Source organism: Pristiophorus japonicus, chromosome 13 (genome assembly GCF_044704955.1).
Source record: "Pristiophorus japonicus isolate sPriJap1 chromosome 13, sPriJap1.hap1, whole genome shotgun sequence".
NCBI lineage: Eukaryota > Metazoa > Chordata > Chondrichthyes > Pristiophoridae > Pristiophorus > Pristiophorus japonicus.
The window spans coordinates 23,060,264-23,086,017 of NC_091989.1; the positions used below are offsets into that span (position 1 = coordinate 23,060,264).

The 25,754-nt window shown below is 46.2% G+C and overlaps 1 protein-coding gene across 1 annotated transcript in view; it reads left to right on the forward strand.

Annotated features, from left to right (window-relative positions):
- The window catches only part of snd1 (staphylococcal nuclease and tudor domain containing 1), a 1,067,139-nt gene that overhangs the window by 353,632 nt on the left and 687,753 nt on the right, over positions 1–25,754 (forward strand). The window contains exon 14 of the mRNA XM_070897262.1: positions 8,798–8,870. Coding sequence (XP_070753363.1) covers positions 8,798–8,870 — 73 coding nt within the window. The remainder of the gene's footprint in view (positions 1–8,797; positions 8,871–25,754) is intronic.

Sequence of the window (25,754 nt, forward strand, 5' to 3'; positions counted from 1 at the left end):
CGGATCCATGTACATAAATCACTAAACTATCACGGACTGGTACAAAAATAATCAAAAAGGCTAATGGAATGCTGGCTTTTATATCTAGAGGACTAGAATACAAGGGATTAGAAGTCATGCTGCAGCGACACAAATCCATGGTTAGACCACATCAGGTGTACTGCGTTCAATTCTGGGCACCGCACCTTAGGAAGGATATGTTGGCCTTGGAGGGAGTGCAGTGTAGGTTTACTGGAATGATACCTGCATTCCAAGGACTCAATTACGAGGGAGGATTACATAAACTAGGGCTGCATTTCCTGGAATTTAGAAGTTTAAGGGTGACTTGATTGCAGTTTGCAAAATATTAAGGGGTAGGTAGAAACTATTTCTGTTGGTTGGGGAATCGAGGACTAGGGGACATAGCCTTAAAAATTAGAACCAAGCCTTTCAGGAGTGAAGCTTGTAACACTCTTCCACAAACTGCAGAGGATGCTGGGTCAGTTATTAATTTTAGATCTGAGATTGGTTATGAAAAATCTATCCGAGATATTGAGGGATATGGGGCAATGGTGGGTGTTAGGTCACAGATCAGCCATGATCTCATTGAATGGTGGAACAGGTCCAAGGGGTTAAATGGCCCACTCCTGTTCCTATGTTCCTACTTGACAGTGGAGGCTGTTGCAGCTAAGCCTGACCCCATCATCAGCAAATGTCCATTCATGCTCACACCCCAGCAGGGGTCTTTTGATGATAATTTGGTGTGCAAAATCTGCCTCCCCCCAAGGCTAACTGCAGCAATGTAACTGCTGCTGCCTTGGATAAGATTTGTTGAGCCTTGAGAGACCAATGATTACATTTGGGATGCTCTTAGTTTCTGAGGCTGTAACTTTGCCTTCTCCGTTGCAGGGCCATAAATTATGTTCTATATTGAACCACCTAAAAAGGCAGCTTCCTGTGTCTATTGAAATGGGCTTCTTGAGAGTGGGAAGTTTTCTTATTTCAAGGACAATTTTTAATCACTGTTAGGTGTGGATCAGTTGATCACACTATTGGTTCCTTTTTAGATGGATGTTCAGTATATATCATCTGTACATGTGTTCAAACATGCACAAATCTTTTGGTGGAACTGTTTGTACAAAAAGAGCCAGAGGGCAGTTGAGAATTTTTTTTAATGCAGTGAGCTATGATGTGACTGCCCTGCCTGAAAAAGGTGGTGGAAGCAGTAACGTTCAAAAGGGAATTGAAAATTGAAAAGGATATACTTGGAAAGTAATAAATTATTTTTAAGAGTCTATGAAAAACCTGTGTTCAAGCTTCATTGTATACTTCGGGCGGTACTTAAAACTCTATAGTTTCTAGTTGCAAGGTTAAGATCAAAGAGGAAAGAAAGTCTTGCATTTTTTGCGACACATTCTTCAGCTTTAATTGATTGCACTTTGGTTTAATTTAAATCCAACACTCTTGTGTTTTGCACAGTGCTGGGCCCAGGAGTGCATAATGCCAGGCAGCATACTGTATAATATGAAGGCAGCAATCTCGGGGCCTTGGAGATGGAAGCCGTGGCTCAGTTAGTAGCAGTCTTGCCTGAGTCAGAAGGTTATGGTTCAAATCCCACTTCAGAGACTTTGAACACAAAAATCTAGACTGATATTTCAGTGCAATACTGAGTGAGGTGCACTGCTGGAGATGCCGTCTTTCAGATGAGACGTTAAACTGAGGCCCAGTCTGCTCTTTCAGGTAGACATAAAAGATCCCAGTGCACTATTTCGAAGAAGAGCAGGAGAGTTATCCCTGGTTTCGTGGACAATATTTATCCCTCAATCAAAATCACAAACATTACCTAGTTATCAAGTTTCTTACATTACAGCAGTGACTGCACTTCAGAAGTACTTCATTGGGATTTTGTGAAAGGCGTTGTATAAAAGCACGATTTTCTTTTCATGGGTCCCAAGAATGGCAATCAGAAGCATAGACAACCAAATGCTTCTAACCCTTTGGTTAACCAGGGGCTACCAGCATTCTTGTACACTCAAAAGAGGCAGATGGTAATTGGAGGTTACAAGTCTCCCCTTGAATACCTCGATCCTGAAACCTAGCACTTCAATTCCTTTCGACATTAGTTTTTGATAGTTATTGGGAAGAATTAATTAACCATGAACTAGTAAAAGGAGTAGTTTTCTGTTGTCTGCTTTCACCCCCCCCCCCCCCACCACCACTTTTTACCAAAATCATGTGGTTACAGTTGGATTGCAGGGTATGATAGCTGACCTGATTTTGTCTCGCACTCACATGCAGCAGTGATTGATTGATAATTGCATTGAGGTTTGGTCTGAATTTAATGTTTCTTGTTTCTGGATCCTTTGAAGAATAATATTCAAGAATGCAAGCTTGAAGATGTAGTAACTTTTAATGGCTGGACCAAAAATAACCTTGGCTTTATAAAAGCTGACCATTTGTACATGGTTAGTTCCTAGATGATGCAGATGCTAGGTGTTGGTTCACATCATGAATGTGAGCACCTTCCTCCACTATCTCTTTTGATCTATCTTGAGTGACTGTTCTGTATCCCAGGGCTTCTCCTGCAGAGGTATTCACATGGCAATCTTTTGCAATATTTTAGTTCATATGCTTTAACTAGTTCACTCCATGTTGCAGCAGAGAGATGGGATTGCATAGTACCTGATGCCCAATCTTTGTGTCCTTCCAAACTTCAGTTAAAGAACATGAAGAAAACATTTTTAAGTACCAGTGAACATTTGTAATTTTTATTCTCGTTTCACCTTGCTAATAAATTTTACATGCCAGTAAATGCCTGAATTATCTGACTTTTGTCGTGTTTTTCTACTTAACCGAAGGGTAAGGAATGTATATTCCAGCGGTAAGCGGATAGATTGCTAACTCTTACGTACACTGTTCATCAATCCATATGAAAAACTACATTTTGGGTCATAGAAATATTTGTCGGTTGTCTCAAAGCACTACATATCTGATTAATTACTTTTTGAAGTGTAGTCACTGCTATGTAGGCAAATGCAGCAGCCAATTTTCACATGGCAGGATCCCACATTAGATCATGAATTAGATTGAACTAATTTTGGTGGTACTTGGAAAGAGTGAATTGTTATGCCAGAATACTGGGACCTGATTAAAAAAAGACAAACTAGCAAGCTCACAGCAAGAAACTGATTTATAAGTGAGCTCAGTGGAAAGATTACTAGATTGGAACCACTAAAGGAGGATGGAAAATAAGATTGTGGTCTCGAGGCAAGAGTGGTTTCAAGAATTTTTGGATATGAAGATAGAGTTAAGACTATGGGCTCAAAATTGGCCAGGATGGAGCAACTTGATTTTTCTGCAGTATCTTAAAAATCCACATTTTGCACATTCAATTTGCGCCAGTGCAAGTGAGTTAGTTAGGATTTTTAAAAGTTTTTTTTTCATAAGGGGGTGCTACCAGACACCTACGCCCGCGTTGGCCATTTAGGCCACTTTGGACAGCTAATAGTTGCTCCAAATTAACTTAGGCCAGCGAATATGGCCGCACAGAAAACCCTTGCAGAGAGTTAAAATATCAGCGCAGGTAGGTACGTCTGAGACCATTCGGCCGGAGATAGGGGCGGGAAGGGAAGCGGAGAGGACCTTGCAAAGCACTAACCAAAGCACAACAACATTCAAGAAGCATAAAAACATTCAAGAAGAAATAAAAAAATAAAACTAAGTCCTACCTTCCTATCAAAACTTGGCCCGGGAAGTCAGCGGGCCGGCCGGTGCGGGAGACCACTCGGCCGGGGATAGGTGCAGGGCGACTGGGAGAGCACAGGCTGCTGAAGTCCAAGCAGAAAATGACTTCTAAGATAAACTGCCAACCTGCGAAACGAGACATGGAACCTCTACTTCCACTGGGTAGTTCTCTCTCGCTCGCTCGCTCGCTTTCTCTCTCTCTCTCTCTCTCTCTCTCTCGCGCTCTCTCTCGCTCTCTCGCTCTCTCTCTCGCTCTCTCTCTCTCTCTCTCTCGCTCTCTCTCTCGCTCTCTCTGACTGACTGTGTCGTTCTAGCCCGACGCACGTCGTGAGGCCACTTGGCCCGGGATAGGGGCGGGACGCATCCGGTCCCACGCTGCCGAGGAGCTACTGCGCGTGCGCAAAACCTCCAGTGCGCATGCGGAGAGCTGCCGGCACTGTTTTTCACGCAGGGCCCTAGCTCCGCCCCCTAATCGACAGACCACACCGCGCCAAGCCATGGGAGAGGCCACAGAGCGGCCAGAATCCGGAGACATCTTTTTGGTGCCGTTTTCAGCCTAAAAAGTCGCCGCATCTCTGGTGAGTGCGCCGAAGAAACGGGTGAGCCAATTTTGAGCCCCATGCCATGATTCCCATTAGGGAGAAAAAAGTGAAGAGTTAACCATAACACTAGCTCATTTAACAAGAGATTGGAGATAAAGCCTGAGGAAAGAGGAGAAAGATTTTGGGCATGTGTGATGGAATTGCTGCTGCAGTACTGGAACAGTGTAACGTGAGATGGTAGAACTTCTGAATACCTTCAGTTTGTAAAATGACAAATATACCTTAGGTGCTCTAACAATGACTCCAAGAGGCAGTGAGTTGTACTTGAACTGTTTAGACCTTAGTCCTTTATTCGTAAACTCCAGAGTGGGGCTCACACTTGGTGACCTGCCTTTTATACTAGGCCAGGCACACCTGTACAAGTAACCTACGAGCCTCCCACTGCTGTGCCCTCTGGTGGCATATCTTGTGATAGTACCAACAGTAGCCATGTAGGATACATGACATCACTCCCCCCAGAGCCCTCAGTGCAAATCGCCCCTGGGCGTAGCTCTATATGGGTTTTGTCTGGTAGACCTCTGGCAGGCCAGCTCAACCTTGGGTGGGTAGTGGGTGCTAGCGTGCTGGTGGTTGTTGTTTGTGTGTGTGTGTGTGTGTTCCTGACCACTGCATTCTCTTCCCACCCCCCCCCACCCCACACTTCCCATATTGGTGTGGCGGGGGCTCCTAACATGCATGTACATTCAAGTTCAGGTAAGTGGGTTTTGATTTTTTTTGTGGTTCCGTATGCGGTGACTGGTGTATGAGGATGAGCTAGTTCCGAAGCTGCTGGTTGGTGTCCCTGCAGTCTGGCGGCGGCTCAGTGCCTGCAGTCTGGTGGCGGCAGTGGCGAGCCGATTGGCTCGCGTAGCCTGCTCTCTGGGCTGTTGCCATGGTCCCTAGTGTCAGGCAGGTTCACTGATGTCTGTGACACCCCCCCCCCCCCCTCCCAGTCCTTCCTTTATGCCCTGGGTCCCAGCTGCTTCCTGAGGAGCTGTCGTCTAGCAGTGCATGGGGAACTGCTGATTCGCTGGCCTGAGCGTTGCTTGGTTTGAAATCCTGGCTGATGCTTGTTTCCTCTGGGGGAACAGTGCGAGTGACCCTACATCTAGGGGTATGACCTTGGTGCACTCTGCTCCTTCAGGCTCGTGGCCATTGGTGCCATCGGTTGACCAAGAGATGGAACCGACCCAGGGCAATGGTATCACTACCGTTGCCGTTGCCCTGCTGAGGTCGCTTGCTTCGCAGCTCGTGTGTGTTGGCTGCTTGTGGTCACACTTCGTGGTGCATGATTCTGGTCCCCGGGACGCAGGCTTACAGCATTGGGTAGCTCGCTGGACCTGTGTGCACCCGATGGGTGTCTGCCCGCTATGTGCAGTGGGATTCCTGCATCGCACAGCTTTTCCATACTAATGATGGACACTCTCGGGGTCCGATCACGATCGCGTGACTTTTTCTCGCCGGTTGCATGTATACAATTCCAATTATCAGTTATACATTTTACATGATCAGTTACACGCTTTACATAATCCATTACACCGTTAGTCTCTAACTTACAATTACTGTTACATTGCTTAAATGTGTGGAACTGTAGTGGGTCGCAAGCCTCTTTTAAGAGAGCCTTGCTTGCTTTACCCCAATCCGCTTCTCCGTTTGGTGCCATGTGGCTCCATCAGCGCTGCACCTCGTGGTCTGGCCGCGGCCATCTTTGTCTTCAGCACATCACCTCATGGTTCAGGCGCCATCGTTTCTTCGTCCATGATGTCGATTGCGATGATCCTCTTCTCCCCGGGTTCTGCCTCCGCAGTTGCGAAGTCGCTTCTGGATCCGATTTTCTCCCTCCTGAGTCCTGCCACTGGAGCCTGGAAGGTACGTTCGGGTCATCTCAGCTGGATCAGCTCCACGCAGTCGTGCTGAGCGATCTGTGTCTTGGGTGCCGTGCTGGTCAGCTCATCGGTGCTGGGTCCACCCTCGGGTGAGGGCTTGCTTTGCCTCTGAGCGCAGAGAGCTTCGATCGCTGGAGGGGTGAAGTCTTCTCACCGCCAATGGATCTTCTCCATCCACCTGCTGAGCAGCGTTGGTCCATCACCTGCAACAATCCACAATGCACTTGTGCACTGCGCCATCATGGAGTACCTTTACATTCACACTACCAACAACTGGGATGATTTCATTGGTGTAGGTGCGCAGCTTTGCCTGAACCGGGGCCAACTCTGGTCATTCAGCTGGATTGTCCCATCACCTCTCAAAGGCTCCTTGATTCATCACTGACTGGCTTGCCCCCGTGTCCACTTCCATGATGACTGGACTTCCCTCTATCTCGACTTCCATCTTCTGCGGGGAACACTCGGTGGTGCAGGTAAACATGCTGTGTACCTCCCCTTGGGACTGGGCTGTCTCTCTTAACAATTCATAATCCACGCTAGATTCATGGCCATCTGCGGACTCCTCATCGACACAGTGAGTCCTATTTCTCTCACACATTCGCTGGAGGTGGCCCTTTGTGCTGCAGCCTTTCCACACATAGTCTTTAAAATGGCACTGGTGAGCCCTGTGATTCCCTCCGCAACGCCAGCATGGTGCTACTCGATTAGCCCCCATCGGCGGACCCTGAGTTAAGGGATTCAGGGGGCCTGTTCTCTCTTCCCTGTGAAGATTCGCGCTCTACAATCCAGCTCCTGAATGGTGTCACTCTGTGCACAGTACCTGCCGGGTTTGAGTCCTGAGGGTGAGACATCTGCCTGGAGCCGCAGGTCGAGGTCATGAATGCCTGGCTCACAGAGATGGCCTTCTGCAGTGTGACTGTGGTATCCGCCGACAGTAGCTTGTGAAGGCGGCCCTCATGGCCAATTCCAATGACAAAAATGTCCCACAGCGCATCGTTGATGTGGGTGCCGAACTCACACGATGCCGCCAGCCTCCTGAGGTCTGCGGCATACTTCGCTACTTCCTGGCCTTCGGGCCATCGGTGGGTATCGAACCGGTGTCTGGCTGTGAGGATGCTCTCCTTGGGCTTGAATTGCTCCTGGATCAGGGTTAGGAGCTTCTTGTATGACTTGGTTGTTGTCTTCGCTGGTGCCAGCAAGTCCCTGACGAGGCCATACAAGTTGGGCCCACAACTGGTTAGCAGAATAGCGCGGCGCTTATCAGCCAGTGTTGCCGGGTCGCCTCCTGCCAGGTCGTTTGCTGTAAAAAAAAAAAATTTTAAAAAGTGTGTTCTAGCCTCTCCACAAAGGCGTCCCAATCATCACCATCGGCGAACTGCTGCAACGTACCAAGGGTAGCCATTTCCGCGTGAAAGTTCAGAATCTTGTCGCCAGTTGTTGTGTCCTTAGATGCTCTACCAATCATTAAGGAAGAAATAGCGGGACATCTAGATAGGAATAGTGCAATCAAGCAGACGCAGCGGATCGATGTGAGGCCATTTGGCCATGAGATAGCAGCGGCGTCAGTGGCTGGCCGGCAGCCGAAGAATCAACGCAGGACACACGCAGCTCATTAAGGTTCTTGAGGCCATTCGGCCACGCTTTGGGGCGGCGTCAGTGGCTGGCCGGCAGCCGAAGAATCAACGCAGGACACACGCAGCTCATTAAGGTTCTTGAGGCCATTCGGCCACGCTTTAGGGGCGGCGTCAGTGGCTGGCCGGCAGCCGAAGATACAGCAGCAGCCTTCGAGCTGTGAGGGGGGCTGAGGCCATTTGGACAGGGAGAGGCAGCCACATCGACAGTTTTATATTTAAATTTGCAGAATGGGTGCTGCATTGTCAACACCACGTATTATTGCAAAGTTGAATTGGCACTCTTATTTCTCCAAACACACAGTCCTTAATTTGCATGCACCAATGCAGCACCGGTTCTGCAAGTTTAGCAGTGAAAAGCTGAACTCACTGATTTCAGCAGGTGATTTATTCAGCAGTGCTGCTAAAAGCACTCCCTCACACACAGAAATATCAAAAAAAATTAAATTACAAGTCTTTGCAGGGGTCCAAGAAACAAATCTTCACTTTTTCTGCAGTATTTTAAAAAATGGCCGAGTGCCAATGTTTGTGTGAGACTGCGCGTGCGCGCACGCTCCAACGCGCATGTGCAGGGTTGCCGGCACCACGAAAGCTAATTTAAATTGTACCCGCTCCCTGCTACTTAGAAAATCGGCGCGAGTGTTAGGCTCCGCTCCCTGCTGCGAAGAGCGCGCTGCGCCAAGCAAACATCGAGAATATCGGACTTTTTTTTTAGACGCAGTTTTCGGCGCGAAAAACAGGCGCCCAGCTCGGAGGTGCGCCGTTTTCGCCGCGGCACGAAACTTGGGGCCATAATGTTCAGGCACCAGAGGTCGGGTTTCCGTACTGGATCCTTACAGAATTATCCATGTTACTAGTTATTTTTTTAAGGCTGCTGGCTTTGTTTTGCTAAGTTTAATACAGATTGTGTACTCTTGTATTTACATCTAGCCTTTCTTTTGTTTTTGTTACTCAAATTATATTTTTGTTGTCTTAGGGCTATAAAGAATGCCAAAGGTCTGCACAGTAAAAAGGAGGTGCCAATCCACCGTGTTGCTGATATCTCCGGGGTAAGTTGTGTGCCAGTGTTACGCCATCGCAACTTTTTAAAGTGGGAAAAATCTCCATTTTATTGTTTGGCTGCTGAATTCCAAAAACGTTGTGATGGAAAAACTCTTGTAATGGAAGTGAGCACAGTCTCCCTGCTGTTGTGTTGAAAATGTGCAGACCAGGTGTTAAACTTTGTGATCGTGCATTGCTTGTTTTAAGTTACATATTTATTCTGTGGTGAATTTTTTTTAAAGTAGAGGCGCCATTGTAGGTATGTTGTTTTTGACACCATTTCGAAATGCAAGTACTACTTTGTGTTTGGTGATTTAAACGGATTTTGATGCAGCTGATACATGGTAAAGTCTAGGTTTAATTCTGCTTATGTATTGTATTTTATGAGTTGAACGAAATCTTTAGCAAAAGCAATGAATAGGTAATCGGTGGGATTTCACTGCTATGAAGAAGGAAGATTGCGAAAGTTAACGTAGTCCTAGAGAACTCAAGTTAATGGAGAAAGTGAGAGGATGGACCAACTCTAGCAAAAGTCAAGCAATGCGGGAAAACTAAATACTGAATGCTATGAACAGAGCTTTGGTGGAAGACCAAATTATAGCTTATTTGGAAGTGCATGGTGCTAGTCTCTGTCAAAATGCTTTGGAGGTATCTAAGGCAGAGACAATTCAGGTTCTCGAGAGGAAAGAACTAGCCTTAATGAAGGCAACTAGAGTCCTAGTGGGATGGTCATGTTGAAATCCATACTAACAATCATGCACTCAGTGATCTGTCTCCTTCACAACGTTCTCTAATAATGAAGCAGCGTATGCCAGCCTACAGCAAGACCTGGACTGGCTTCCTGACAAATGGCAGGTAACATTCGTGTCACATAAGTACTGAGAGTTCCCCCGCCCCATCAACATCCTGGATCACCACTGATCAGAAGCTTTACTGAACCAGCCATATCAACACCATGGTGACAATACATGAGAGGCTGAATACTCTGTAATGAGTGGCTCAACTCCTGACCCCTTAGTATTTCTCCACCTTCTACATGGCTCAAATCAGGAGTGTGATGGGATAATCACCACTTACCTGGATCAGTGCAACTGCAAAAATACTCGAGTATCTTGATGCATGCAGGACAGAACAGTTTACCTGATCAGTACCTGTAGCACTGGCCTTATTATCCACTCCTTCAAGCACTGGAACATTGTGCCTGCAGTATGAACTATTGTCATTGCAGCAACTCACCAAATTGCTCCCTCCCCTGCAACCTCTGCCACTGAGAAAGATAAGATCAGCAATGTCATTGGACCACTGTTAACTCCATCATAAACCATGTTGGCTTGGACATGTATCACTGTTTCTTTATCGCTGCTGGGTTAATTCCTTACCTAACACCATCGTGTGAGCACCATTACTACAAGGATTACAGAGAAGGCCCACCAAATTTTGTAATACTACAGACAAAAGACTGCAATCCTATGCCTATATGCCAAGGATGAATTCAACATGCAGTCACATACTTGAAAGTTTATTAAAGGTCAAATGAATCTGAACATACCCATGACCAACACCTGAGGTCACAAAGGGTGCCACTACTTTCTCAGTAACTCGGGATGGGCAATAAAGGTGGGCTGGCTAGCATTCCCCATTTCTAGAGAATACATTTTTAAAAAGGCAGAAAAAAACGGAGCAGCTGGAAGGGCAGGAGGGTATAGTGTGTAGCCTTGAGCAAATTTCTAAGAAGAAAAAAAGATAGACTGGGGTGAAGAGATTGTACTACAAAGTGTTAGAAAGCATTTACAACACAAAGAGGCTATTCGGCCCAACAGGTCAATGCGGTATTTATGCTCTGTCGACCCTCCTCCCATGCTCCTCCTTTAACCCTGTCAACATATTCATCTATTCCTTTCTCCTTCAGCTGCGCATCTAGCTTCCCCTTAAATGCATCAATGGTATTTGCCTCAACCACTCCTTATGGCAGTGAGTTCCACATTCTAACCACTTCCTGGGTTTAAAAAAAAGTTTCCCTTGAATTTGTTAGGGACTATCTTTTATTTATGGCTCCGAGCTCTGATCTCGTCTGCAAGTGGAAGCTCCGCATCTGCCCAATCAAACCCTTTCATAATTTGAATACCTCTATTATCGCCCCTCAATCTTCACTTTGCTAGAGAAAAGAGCCCCAGCCTGTTCAATCTTCCCTGATGGGTATAACCTCTCCATTCTGGTTTCATTCTCAAATCAATTTTGCATCTTCTCAAGCGCCTCCACGTCCTTTTTATAATATGGAGACCAGAACTCTGCGTAGTCAGGTGTGATGTAACCAAGGTTCTATGAAAACTTCTCTGCTTTTCAGTTCTATCCCTCTAGAAATGAACCCCAGTGCTTTTCTTTTATGGCCTGATGAACCTGCTACGTTTATTGATTTGTGTATTTGTACCCCCAGATCCCCCTCTCCCTCTACCCTATTTGGACACTTAATTTCCAAGGAGTATGTGACCGTGACCTCCTAATTCCTCCTACCAAAATGTACTACCTCACACTTGTCTATATTAAAGTTAATTTGCCAATTACATACCCATTCTATAAGCTTATTAATGTCTTCCTATATTTTGTCGCTGTCCTATATTAGCTCCCAATTTGGTGTCATCTGCAAATTTTGAAATTGTACTTCTGATTCCCGAGTCCAAATCGTTGACGTAAATGGTGTAGTGGTCCCAGCACCGATTCTTGTGGCATAGTTCAGGGGTAAGTAAGAAGGCAGAGAGAAATGTGTCTGAATCAGAGATCTTTTTAGAGTCCAGAGATTAGGGAGTTGTGGTTGAGATGAGAGTGTAGCCGAAAAGTGAACCACAGAGGACGACTTAGAGGATTGACTGACATTTTTCCAAAGAGAAATTGATGCCATCCAGGACAGAACAATTTACTTGATCAGCACCTGGACTTATTACCCACTACTTCAATGATTTTCCCATTGAGAAGCCATCCACATCAGTCCACTAAGCTCAATGATATTTTGTTACAGCCAGAAAGTAGGGTTTGGAGTACTATAACATTTCAAATATAATAGTTTATTTCGGTAAATATTGAACAGTTACAGCTTGCACTGAACGACTCATTTTGCCTTTAGTTCTTCCCTCCTTTTGTAAACCTATTGCTCCTCTTACTTGCCCACACCTGCCTCAAAAAAAGGAGGGATTAGCTGCCACCATGCTGCTGTTTCGTGTTGATTGAAGTAGTATTGGTGAGGAAATAGAGAAAGAAAGACTTGGATTTCTCTCGTGCCTTTTATGACCTCTGGAAGTCCCAAAGCGCTTTATAGCAATTGAAGTGTAGTTACTGTTGTAATGTAGGAAATGCAGTAGCCAATTTGAGCACAGCAAGCCCTCACAAGCAGCAATGTGATAATGACCAGATAATCTGTTTGTGATGTTGATTGAGGGATAAATATTGGCCAGGACATAGGGGAGAACTCCCCTGCTCTTCTTTGAATAGTGTCATGGGATCTTTTATATCCACCTGAGAAAGCAGATGGGGCCTCAGTTTAAAGTCTCATCCAAAAGACGGCATCGTTGACCGTGCAACACTCCCTCAGCAGTGCACTGGCGTGTCGGCCTAGATTTTTATTCGCGAGTGTCTGGAGTAGGACTTGAAGCTAGAACTCTCTGACTTCGAGACGAGAGTGATACCCACTGTGTCATGGCTGACTAAGTAGAGAAAGTTGGACACATCTGCTGTGTGGCCTGTGGCAAGTTTGCATAGGCCTTCATTTACATCCCTTTAATTGCCCCTGTTGAATGTAAACTGTGGCCATCTAGTCAAGGCTAAAGATCATTGGCCACACTGCTGGATGTCTCTTTACCTCTTCATCATCATAGGCAGTCCCTCGGAATCGAGGAAGACTTGCTTCTAATCTTGACATGAGTTTCTTAGGTGGCTGAACAGTCCAATACGAGAACCGCAGTCCCTGTCACAGGTGGGGCAGACAGTCGTTGAGGGAAGGGGTGGGTGGGACTGGTTTGCCGCATGATCCTTCTGCTGCCTGCGCTTGATTTCTGCATGCCCTCGGCGACGAGACTCGAGGTGTTCAGCGCCCTCTCGGATGTGCGTTCTCCACTTAGGATGGTCTTTGGCCAGGGTCTCCCAGGTGTCAGTGGGGATGTTGCACTTTATCAGGGAGGCTTTGAGGGTGTCCTTGTAACGTTTCCTCTACCCACCTTTGGCTTGTTTGCCGTGAAGGAGTTCCGAGTAGAGCGCTTGCTTTGGGAGTCTCGTGTCTGGCGTGCGAACTATGTGGCCTGCCTAGTGGAGCTGATCAAGTGTGGTCAGTGCATCGATGCTGGGGATGTTGGCCTGGTCGAGGATGCTAATGTTCCTCTGGATGCTGGATGTCTGTTTGCCTAGCAGCTGTGTGACTGTTCAGTGTTTGCTGTTTGCAAGTAGGAGTTAATCCACTTTTCAGTTAAACTGGCAGCTCAGGGAATAGGGGGAGAGGAAGAACGCTGTCTTAACTTGCACCCGAAAGCTCAGAAAAAGGCAATCTGCCACTATCTGCCTCATCTAGCTGCTGCACAGATTAAACGTGACAGTCCTGTGCCCTGATGCTGCTGAAATCTTAAGTAGTGGAATATAGTGAATGCCTTTGAAATAATGGGAATTTGGGTGGGTTTTGGATAGATTCAAGATGCAGTTTAAACAGTTCAGTTGGTTGAAGTGGAGGAGTTGTAGCAATTGATTGATGAGCATGGAGGTTCTGATTGATATCATGCGACCCTCGCTGTCCATATGATTACATGGACATTGAATAAGGACACGATTGAGGTGGCTGGCGTGTAGTTAAATATGCAGCTTGGGGGCGAGGGGGGAGGTGCTGAAGGAAAAGTGCTGCCTGTGAAATTGTACCCAGCAAGGAAGTGAGAGGGGGATAACTCATTTTGGTACCTGCATTTAAAAATCTACTTTGGTAGCAAAGTGTACCAGGGCATTTTGGAGTGCGAAAGTGTCACATTGGTGTCAGATTTGGCTTAGTGGTAGCACGACGGAGTCAGAAGTTTGTAAGTTCAATCCTGACTACAAAAACTAGGCTGTCACTTCAGTGCAGTATTGAGGGAGTGCTGCACTGTCAGATGACTTTTGGATGAAATGTTAAATTGAGGTCCTGTCTGCCATCTCGGGTGGATGTAAAAGAGCGTTGACACCCTTTGAAGAAGAGTTGTATCCTGGGCAGTATTTATTCTTCAACCAACACCAAGAACAGATTATCTGGTCATGTATCTCATTGCGGTTTGTAGGACCTTGCTGTCTGCACATTGGTTAGCAAATTTCAGCACATTACAACAGTAACCACACTTCAAAAGTAATGCTTTGGGACATCCTGAAGTCGTGTGAGGTGCTTTATAGATCCTAGTTCTTCGTTGCATTCCTGGCCACTACGATGGAGTGGAATTTAGTAGAGGGAAAGTTAACTTGCAGCTGGTTAGTAGTAGTAGTAGTATGGACAGAAATCCTGGTAACATATTCTTTTCATTTCTTCCTTCTCCCTGCCCCTTAAAAATTACTCTGGAATTACCCAAGAAATGGAGAGGAGGAAATGCCTTAAAAAGAAGGAGCTGCTTTTATTTTATTTACAAAAAAGGGGCCTCTGCAGTGATTTTAAAATTGAGGGTAGAAAATGCACCTTGTGCTATAAGCTTTGTTAAAACCTGATGTGAACTAGATATGAAGGTTATTGCTAAAGTATCCTCTATCCAGTGAGTGTAAGAGAGAGCATAAGAGCATAAGAAATAGGAGCAGGAGTAGGCCATTCGGCCCTTCGAGCCTGCTCCGCTGTTCAGTAAGATCATGATTTTCTACCTTGGCTCCACCTTCCTGCACGAGCCCCACATCCCTTGATTTCCTTAATATCCAAAAATCTATCGTTTTATGTCTTGAATATACTCGATGACTGAGCATCCACAGCCCTCTGGTGCAGAGAATTCCAAAGTTTCAAAAATCTTTGAATGAAGACATTTCTCCTTCACTCAGTCCGAAATGGCCGACCCCTTATTCTGAGACTTTGATCCTTGGTTCTAAACATCCTCCCTGCATCTACCCTGTCGAGCCCTGTAAGAATTTTATACGTTTCAATGAGATCACCTCTCATTCTTCTGAATTCTAGGAAATCTAAGCCTAGTCACAGTGACTACACTCCAAAAGTACTTCATGGCTGTAAATCACTTTGAGATGTTCGGTGGTCGTGAAAGGCGCTATATAAATCCAAGTTTTTTTTTGCTTGAGTCTCCTCAATCTCTCCTCATAGGACAATCTCTCTGCCCCCTCCCCCCCCTCCCTCCGCAATCCCAGGAATTAGTCTGGTTAACCTTTATTGCACATATATCTTCCCTTTAGGTAAGGAGACCAAAACTGTACATAGTACTCCAGGTGTGGTCTCACCAAGGCCCTATATAATTGCAGTAAGCCTTGTTTAGTCTTGTACTCCAATCCCTTTTGCAACAAAGGCTAGAGGAGGGAATTGGTTCGGGAAGAGGGAGTAGCTACCTAACAATTGCTGTGGGATCTTGAGTGCAAATTTTAGTCATTCCCATGAGATTTTATAGCTATTCTGAGCTTCACAGGTATAAGTAATAAGTATTAATAGACAAATTAATAAGTAAATTGACTGATCTTACACAGGGAAAAATGGAAGAATACAAGGCATTAAATAGTACCCTTACTGTAAAATCTGCATGCAAATATATATATATTTATACAACCTGTTTGAGGTTGTGATGCTTAACATGTGTGTTGATATCCTGAAAGGTATGGAGGTTTTGTTAAGTTCGTGGTTTGTATCCTGGAGGTCATCAAAAGTTTACGTCAGTGCACAAAATGCATTGGCGACTGGCTTTTACAGAGCAGTGAGAATGTGGAACTCACTGCCACATGGAGTGGTTGAAGCAGAGAACATTCATGCATTTAAGAGGAGGTTTGATGCATACATGAGGGAGAAGGGAATCGAGGGATATGGAGTGGGTGGGGGGGACGCATGGGCAGCGTGGGAGGAGGCTCGTGTGGAGTATAAACACCGGTATAGACCAGTTGGACTGAGTGGTCTGTTTCTGTGCTGTAGATTCTGTGTAATTCTGGCTCTAGTGGGCCTCATTCAGACCAACAAAATGATCTACATTGCCACAACACTGATAAAAATGCTTATTACCACCCAGGATAGAGCTCGTGTTTCACAGCCTTTCTGTGCTCGTTAGTCAGGTTGAATTTAATCTTCGTCTCTGTTCTCCTCGCCCTGTCCTTTCAAACCAGGCACGAGAATTTTATAACTACCATAAAGATAATTCTTACCTTCCAACCAAATATGAGACTCTTAACTATTGTGTTTACCCTTGGAACATCCATTTCTCTCTGTTTTTATTTAATAAGGTTGTTTACTTCTGTTGTACCTCTCCTTGGCTGTTCTAACCAGTCAGCAGAATTTGTTTGGTGTATGTGTCTGCTAGAGATAATAGATGTATGTATATGCACATTGGTAAACCTCGATGGTGTGAAAGTTGCTGAGCGCAGTTATTTCCTGGATTAAACTCTCATTCTCTGCATTGTGGCTATTGAAAGGACATCAGTGCAACAGCATGTTCTATCCATTTATTAACCAATTTTTCTCTCTGCATTCATTCATTGTATTTGAACTTATCAGGAAATTGCTAGTCAGTCTGGGCAACAAAGCTGAACCTCTGAGTGGATTTGAGTGCAGTGCTTGGTTATCCTGCTTTACAGCTGAAGTTAATTTAAATGCATGTGTGTGTGACAGACCTGACATGTGTGTGTTCACCAACATGCTTGCATTGGCAAGGTTAGCCCCCCTGGGCAAGCTGGGTGGGAAGGTTGGTGAGACAGTAGGAAGGGACAGTTGGGGTTGCTGCTTGTGAGGAGACAGCGACGTGTGCCATGGTGGGCCTTTCAATGCCAAGGGAGGCACAGGGGGAAACTGCAGGCTTGTCTAAAAGGGAGCTGAGCCTGGGACGGCAGCAGGAGAGTACAAAAGGTCGAAGAGCAATGAAGGGTCGGGGTAGGGCTTTGGGAGGGCAGAGTATCCGAGACAGGAGAGATGAAAGACGGCATGACGAGAGAGGGGTAGAGAGAAAAGAAAAAGTGGGAGAAAGAAGTGGAAATAGAAGTGAATGGCTCGGGGCCAAGCGCTAACCCTGTGTATGCTGGCAGTGGATCAGCCATCATGGATTCTCTCTCTGAATCTCCTTGCAGAATGTCCGTTCACTTGCGAACAAGGCCCTTGCCATCCATGAGCTTTTCATTGATGATTGCATCAACATCATAGCCCTGACAGATGCAGTATAATGTGGATAAATGTGAGGTTATCCACTTTGGGGGCAAAAACATGAAGGCAGAATATTATCTGAATGGTGGCAGATTAGGAAAAGGGGAGGTGCAACGAGACCTGGGAGTCATGCTACATTAGTCATTGAAAGTTGGCATACAGGTACAGCAGGCGGTGAAGAAGGCAAATGGCACGTTGGCCTTCATAGCTAGTGGATTTGAGTATGAGCAGGGAGGTCTTAATGCAGTTGTACAGGGCCTTGGTGAGGCCTCACCTGGAATATTGTGTGCAGTTTTGGTCTCCTAATCTGAGGAAGGACGTTCTTGCTATTGAGGGAGTGCAGCGAAGGTTCACCAGACCGATTCCCGGGATGGCAGGACTGACATATGAGGAGAAACTGGATCGACTGGGCCTGTATTCACTGGAGTTTAGAAGAATGAGAAGGGATCTCATAGAAACATATAAAATTCTGACGGGACTGGACAGGTTAGATGCAGGAAGAATGTTCCCAATATTGGGGAAGTCCAGAACCAGGGGATACAGTCTAAGGCTAAGGGGTAAGCCATTTAGGACTGAGATAAGGAGAAATTTCTTCACTCAGAGAGTTGTTAACCTCTGGAATTCTCGACCGCAGAGAGTTGTTGATGTCATATCGTTAAGATATATTCATGAGGGAGTTAGATATGGCCCTTATGGCTAAAGGGATTAAGGGGTATGGAGAGAAAGCAGGAAAGGGGTACTGAGGTGAATGATCAGCCATGATCTTATTGAATGGTAGTGCAGGCTCGAAGGGCTGAATGGCCTACTCCTGCACCTATTTTCTATGTTTCTGACATAAACTTGGCTAAGGGATGTTGGCACCTTACCTTTAAACGAAGCCTCCGAATGCCGGCATTCGGCACAGCGGCCCCAACCTGCAAGGATCATCAGCAGGTCGGGTCCTTCAAAGGAGCATATCACTGCAAGGTACAACGTGTGCTGGAGAGCGACGGCTGTGAAGAGGGTGACTGGATTGGACGTCACCAAAATCCAGGTTGCTGATTGGAGCGTGGGCAGGTACAGCAGGAGCGGCGAGTGATCGTGGTGCAATGTGATCGGGGCCCAGGAGAGGCATGAGTTTGCGGCCCAGAAGAGGTGAGGGCCCAGGGGTAGCACGGACCAGCCAACACTGCGATTATGTGTGCGTACTAGGTCTGTGCAGCAGAGCTGGTCTCCAGTCATCTTGGTTAATCCTTGCTACTGGACCAAGACCTAGCTCTGTCAAGCCCGTGTGGTGGCTGGTGTGCAACGGCCACCACACGTTAAAAAAAATCCACGCACAGGCATCTTCCACCCTTCAACATGTAGTTCGGGATCTGGGATATTAGATATTAGATATTAGAGCACAAACTCATTCCTTTTTGGCGTCGAAGCAAGTCATCCTCGATATGATGATGATGATGCTTGCATTGCAATTATTACAGCTTCTGATTTTAACTTTCTTTCCTGGGCCACTAACCCAATCCTATGAATATTTCATTGATGCCACTGTTGTGACTGAGAGCATGGGGTTCTCGACCATTTTGCTTCTGAGGTTCCTCTCCTGTGTTATCAAAATTCCACAGACCCCCTGTAACGCACAACTAGTGTTTTTTCTGTATAAAAATCAGTTACTTGGTTAAGCATATATTATTTTTGTTTTACTTACTTAATGTGACTTGGCCGCAGTCCAGGCGTTTCCAGATTCGGGACGTTCCGAAATCTGGAAATACACGAAATCCAGAACAGCCTCGGTCCTGAGGTTTCCGGATTTCGGATGCTCTACCTGTACTGTCAAGTCAGAGACAAGCTAACACAGGATATGTCCTGGACCAAACCCTAAACCCCAGCATTACTGGTATGCACTGGAGTGAGTAGGTGTAAAGAGGAAACTCTCCTTTGGTAACTCTATTGGTATTGTTGGATTTTTATTATTCACTGACTGCTATTCATCACCGAATGAATTGAGGAAATCCTCTATCTTTTTGCTGCTGCTGGCGATAACCTCAGTGTACTTCCTGTTGGCCCAGTCCTGGTGCATCTCTCTGCACCGGATTGCCTTGCCCCGACCATGTCTGAAGCACAGTGTGAACTGACCTGACTTGACCCCACCTGGAATCACTATGCTGATTGGTTTCGCATCGCCTGTCCAAAGCGCCGAATAAACCAAACCACCACATCCATCCCAGAAGTGCGAATTAGGCAAAAGTTATTGGTCAGGAGGGCGGCAGATTGAGACAACGGATGAAACAAGAGTTTCTAATGGTTAACTGTGTAGGAAGGATCAGACTTTAGAGCAAAAGAAGAATCTGATTGGTTAATTGAGTGACACGGTTACATCTGGATTTCAATTTTTAAAATTGAAGCAACAAGAAATATGATTGGTTTTTAACTTAGGATAACGCTATTTTGACAGAGCCCTTGAAACCTTGTCGCGGACCACCGATTGAGAACCCCTGGCCTAGAACAGTAACTGTGGTAAAAATATTTGAGTGACTGCCGTCTTTTCTCCTCCCCTGCAACATTTCCCATCGTACAAAAGGAAATTTGTCTTGCTTTGTGCACTGCTGTCAATAAGTGATTAAGTGGTTTATATTGAGAAATGTAGGTGAAGGGGATATTTGTGGAAAAATTATGCTGAGTGAAAGAATAGTTGATGGCTGTTAAAATATTCTCCTGCTCCAGCAGAACGACTCTAATGGGAATTGAAAATCTGCGATCAACACATTTAGTTAAATTGTGTCTTTTGAGACGAAAGTTAAACTTGTGCAGTAACGTTGGCTGGAGTACTGTATTGTATGTGCTGAAATGTGGCTGTGCACCAAAATGCAGCTGAAACTGATCTGGGCAATCAATATTTAACTTTCTAGTATCAGACAATTTAACTAAAATTTATAGTAGCAATTTCTTTTCTAAACAAAATAGGTGAAAGTTTTTCAGCTGGTGGTACATTGCCATCATTACGATTTAAAATAAACATGAGATTTGTCTGTCACACGAACAAATCACAGCCGCACTCAGTGGGTGACACCACCAGCACTGAAAACAGTAGCATTGAAGGTGAACATCCAACAAAAGAAGAAAGCGAGCAAATTTATTTTCAAAAATGTAGTGGTACAGGTGGGATACATGATTCCCGACTGTAAAATCCAGAAAATATTGCACTCTGACCCAATCCTGTGTTGTTGGAATGGGATTGTGTTGCGACCCATTAATTCAGGGATATTTTGGTTACTCCACGGTTTCCAATTGCGCATAAACGTGGTTCATTAATAGCGACATTATAAATTTTGTTTTACAGATGGGATTGGGGGTAATATATTAGCATGGATTGAGCATTGGTTCAAGCACATAAACCAGAGTAGGAATAAACAGGTCATTTTTGGGTTGGCAGGCTGCAACTAGTGGGGTAATGTAAGGATCAGTGCTCAGGCATCTGCTATTTCCAAGCTATATCGATGACTTGGATGAGGGGACCGAGTGTAATGTATCCAAGATTTCTGATAGAACTAGGTGGAAAACAAGCTGAGGAGGACGAAAAAAGGTTGCAAAGGAATATAGACAGGTTAAGTGAGTGGGTAAGAAGGTGGCAGATGGATTATAATGTAGAGTTGTCCATTTTGGTAGGAAAAATAGGAAAGCAGAATATCTTTTTAAAAGGTGCGAGTCTGGGAATTGTTGGTATTCAGAGGTACCTGCGTACACGAATCACAAACTTAACGTGTAGGGAAAGCAAGCAATTCAGAAAGCAACTGATATGTTGGCCTTTATTACAAAGGGATTTGAGTACAAGAATAAAGAAGTTTTATTGCAATTATATAGGGGCTTGGTGAGACCACACCTGGAGTACTGTTACAGTTTTGCTTTCTTTGCTGAATGAAGGATATGCTTGCCTTAGAAGGTAGGTTCACCAGACTGATTCCTGGGATCGCGAGTGAAGAGAGTAGGCCTATATTCCTTATAGATTAAAAGAATAAGAGGTGATCTCATTGAAACATACAAAATTCTTACAGGACTTGACCGGGTCGATGCAGGGAGGATGTTTCCCCTGGCTGGGGAATCTAGAATTAGGAGTTGCAATCTCAGAATAAAGGGCCCAAGTTTCTGGCCGCGCCTAGAACGGCGCAGCCCCGACCTGGACGCCCGTTTTTCGCGCCACAAAGTGCGCCTAAAAAAAACTTACAGATTCTCCGGCTCCCTGCTGGTCCTCTGGAGTCGGGCGCGGCGCAGCACGAGCTGTGGGGGGGGCGGAGCCAGGTCCCTGCGCTGAAAACAGTGCCGGGACCTCTGCACATGCGCGCTACAGTGGGCGCGCATGTGCAGTAGCTTCAGGCGCCCAAAACTGTGTGGGAGGGGCCCGAAGCACGCAGCCCATAGCCCTGGCCGAATGGCCTCACTGGGGCTGCGTGCATAAGGCTCCTCCCACGCCCAGCTCCTGCTTCCTCCTGAACCGACTCGACGCCCCCGGACTGGACCCGACCCGCGCTCCCTCCTTCTCCCACCCCCGACCCGACCTCCCTCCGCCCCGACCCGACCCACGCTCACTCCCGCCTCTGCCCCCCCCCCCCCCGACCCGGACCACGCTTCCGACCCCGATCCGCGCTCCCCCCGACCCGACCAGCGCTCCTGACCCGACCCAACGCCACCTACCTGTAAATCTGGTGCTGCAGACGCGGCCCGTTCTGCCTCCCTCCCCCTTCTCCTCCCCCCCCCTTCCCCTTCTCCCCCCCCTTCCCCTTCTCCCACCCCTTCCCCTTCTCCCCCCCTTCCCCTTCTTCCCCTTCTCCCCCCCCTTCCCCTTCTCCCCCCCCCCTTCTCCTTTATCCCCCCCCTTCTCCTTTCTCCCCCCTTCTCCTTTCTCCCCCTCATCTCTTTTTTCCCCCCTTCTCCTTTTCCCCCTTCTCCTTTTCCCCTCTTTTCCTTTCCCCCACCTTCTCCTTTTCCCCCCTTCTCCTTTCCCCCTTTCTCCTTCCCCACTTCTTCTCCACCCCATCTCCTTTCCTTTTCCCCCCTCTCCTTTCCTTCCCCCCTCCTTCCCCTTCTCTCCCCCCCCAATCTCTTTCCCCTTCTCCTCTCCCCCCTTCCCATTCCCCCTTTCCCCTCTCCTCCCCTTTCCCCTCCCCCTTTCCCCTCCCCCTTTCCCCTCCCCCTTTCCCCTCCCCCTTTCCCCTCCCCCTTTCCCCTCCCCCTTTCCCCTCCCCCTTTCCCCTCCCCCTTTCCCCTCCCCCTTTCCCCTCCCCCTTTCCCCTCCCCTTTCCCCTCCCCCTTTCCCCTCCCCCTTTCCCCTCCCCCCTTTCCCCTCCCCCCTTTCCCCTCCCCCCTTTTCCCTCCCCCCTTTTCCCTCCCCCCTTTTCCCTCCCCCCTTTTCCCTCCCCCCTTTTCCCTCCCCCCTTTTCCCTCCCCCCTTTCCCCTCCCCCCTTTCCCCTCCCCCCTTTCCCCTCCCCCCTTTCCCCTCCCCCCTTTCCCCTCCCCCCTTTCCCCTCCCCCCTTTCCCCTCCCCCCTTTCCCCTCCCCCCTTTCCCCTCCCCCCTTTCCCCTCCCCCCTTTCCCCTCCCCCCTTTCCCCTCCCCCCTTTCCCCTCCCCCCCTTCCCCCTCCCCCCCTTCCCCTTCTCCCCTCCCCCTTCCCTTCTCCCCCCCTTCCACTCCGCCTCCTTTCCCCTTCTCCACCCCCACTTCCCCTTCTCCTCCCCCCTCTTCTCTTCCCCCCTCCCCCTTCTCCCCCATCCCTCCCTCCCCCTCTGCCCCCCCTCCCGCCCCTCCCCCCTCCCTCTACCCTCCTCCTCCCCCTCCCCTCGCTGTCAAAAACACAGACACTGACAGTCAGAGAGTGAGAGACACTGACAGAGACACACTGCGGGGCGGGGGGGCGGGGGCGGGGCATCCCAGCACGCTGTTGGAGGGCTCCCGGTGCTGCAGTCGATAAGTAGAAAATGTTTTGTTTTATTGATTTTTTAAAAAATTATTTTTTATTAATTTTTTTTGTTTGATTTATTGGTTGATTTATTGATGTTTTTATCATTTATTATTGATGATGGCTCTTTATTTGTAAAACTGAAGTGTTTAATGTTTGTAAACTTCCCTTTAAACCCCCCCCATTCCCTACGCCTGATTTGTAACCTACGCCTGATTTTCTAAAGTGTAGACAAGGTTTTTTCCAGCGTACAAAAATCTTCACTTACTCCATTCTAAGTTAGTTTGGAGTAAGATTTCGCTGCAGAAACTTTGAAAACAGGCGTAAGTGGCCGGACACGCTCCCTTTTGAAAAGAAAATTCTGTTTCAAAGTGAAACTGTTCTAACTAACTAGAACTGGAGCAAACTAAATGCCAATAATTTGAATTTCTAAGAGACTCCGTTCTACACCAGTTGCTCCAAAAAATCAGGAGCAACTGAGGCCGAAACTTGGGCCCAAAGTGTTGGCCATTTAGGACTGAGATGACAAATTTCTTCACGCAAAGGATTGTGAATCTTGGAATTCTCTATCCCAGAGGGCTGTGGATGCTCAGTCATTGAGTATATTCAAGACAAAAATAGATTTTTGGATATTAAGGGAATCCAGGGATATGTAGGAAAGTGGAGTTGAGGTAGAAGATCAGCCTTGATCATATTGAATGGCAGAACAGGCTTGAAGGGCTAATTGGTCTACTGTTCCAATTTATGTTATGTTCTTATTAACACAGTGGCCACATTTAGAATGAGTTATTTACTCCTGAAGTTTAATTCTCTCGTGTTGAGCAACTAAGCACTTGGTACACTGTATCCTTTCTTGCCTGCCCATGCCTTGTGATAATTTTATAAATTTACCACGTTTTAGAACCTTTTGTTCTTAGTTTCATGGTTTCAACCTGTTTGCTAGTGTCGTCCATCCTGGTAATTGATATATGTTACACAAGCAACTAATTGATTATCAGGAAAATCCAATTGCTTTTGGCAGGGGGGTTCTCCCCAATGTCCTGGCCAGTATTTATCCTTCAACAAACATCAGTAAAACAGATTATCCCGTTATTATCACGTCGCTGTTTGTGTGACTTTGCTGTGCGCAAAATTGGTTGCTACGTTTCCTGCGCCTTTCTGTCTTTCCCTTCCTGCCTTGTACAAAGTCTCTACTCACTTATCACCCATATTCTTGTCGACCGATATTGGCTTGCTATCCCCCATGCACTAGATATAAAATCTTTCTCATGTACAAGTACCTCCATGGCCTCACTGCAGTTTACCCCTGCAATTACTTCCAGACTTTCCCCCCTACATCCTTTATTCTTCAGGCCTGACTTTGTGTATCCCCCCCCCCACCCCATCCTTTTGCCCCTGCAAGTAGTGGCAGAGATTTCAGATGACTGTACCTGCTCTGGAATTCCCTCCCAGCCCCTCTACATGTCTTTCCTTTCTAAACCATTCTTAAAATCCATTTTATTCCATCTTCAAATTCTTACTGTTGTCCTACAAAGTGACTTGAAACATTTTGTATATTAAAGGTACTGTAGAAGGGGAAGCTAGATATGTACACAAGGGAGAAAGGAATAGAAGAATATGTTGATAGGGTGAGATGAATTAGGATGTGAGGACTGTCGTGTGGAGCGTAATCATCGGCATAGACCAGAATGACCTGTTGTGCTAGAAGTTCCATCTAATTCTATGTAACATTTCTATACAGTTAACTCAATTACCTGTCATAAAAACATGCATGATTATAGCACAGAAGGAGACTGTTCAACGCATTGTATCTATACTCCCTCTTGGAATAATTCAGAACTAATACCAAAGCCCTGCTGTTTCCCTGTATCTATGTAGATTCTACTTCAGATATTTATCTGCTTTTTCCTTAAAAGATGCAATGGTCTCTGTCTTAACTACTCCCTGAAGCAAAATACTGCATGCTCTTTTTTAAAAACTCTGTATAAAGAAATATCTTTCTCCTCACTCTTTTTTAGTGATCATTTTAAATTGGTGACCCTAATAACTGATTTCACCAACCATATCATATGTAATGGCCCTGAAATTGCGGCCTCACCGGGTCCGTACCCGGGAAGGCATTGCAAAAGCCGGTTTTCGGCGCGCAATGTGCATGCGCCAAAAAACAGCTTTTCCGATCTGTCAAGGTTTAGCTTGACAGATCTTACCGCATTTTCAGGAGAAGGATATTCACATGGGCGAGATTGCGCTATTGCCCATCTCTTGGCCATTAAATGTCCTTCAAACTCTTGCGCTTGGTAAAAGCAGGCGCATAGCCTACTTTAACCAGCGCAAGAGTTTTAAAACATATAAAAATTAAATTTAAAAACACATTTTTATTTTTAAAAACCCTGTCTACTAAGGTAAGTTTATTTTAAACCCTAATTACAACACTTTAAAAAAAATCCCCAAAATATATATATTTTTTTTAACACATTTCATTAACTAATTTCAATTAATGTTAAATATGTGAGGTGTTTTCTTAATTTTTTATAATTGTTTGGGTGTTTGGGGTGGGGTTCTCATTCATAAGGAGAACTCCTACTTACGGAGTTCCCATTATTATGAATGAGAATACTGTACCTTCATTGGCTGTCCAGCACCACGTGAC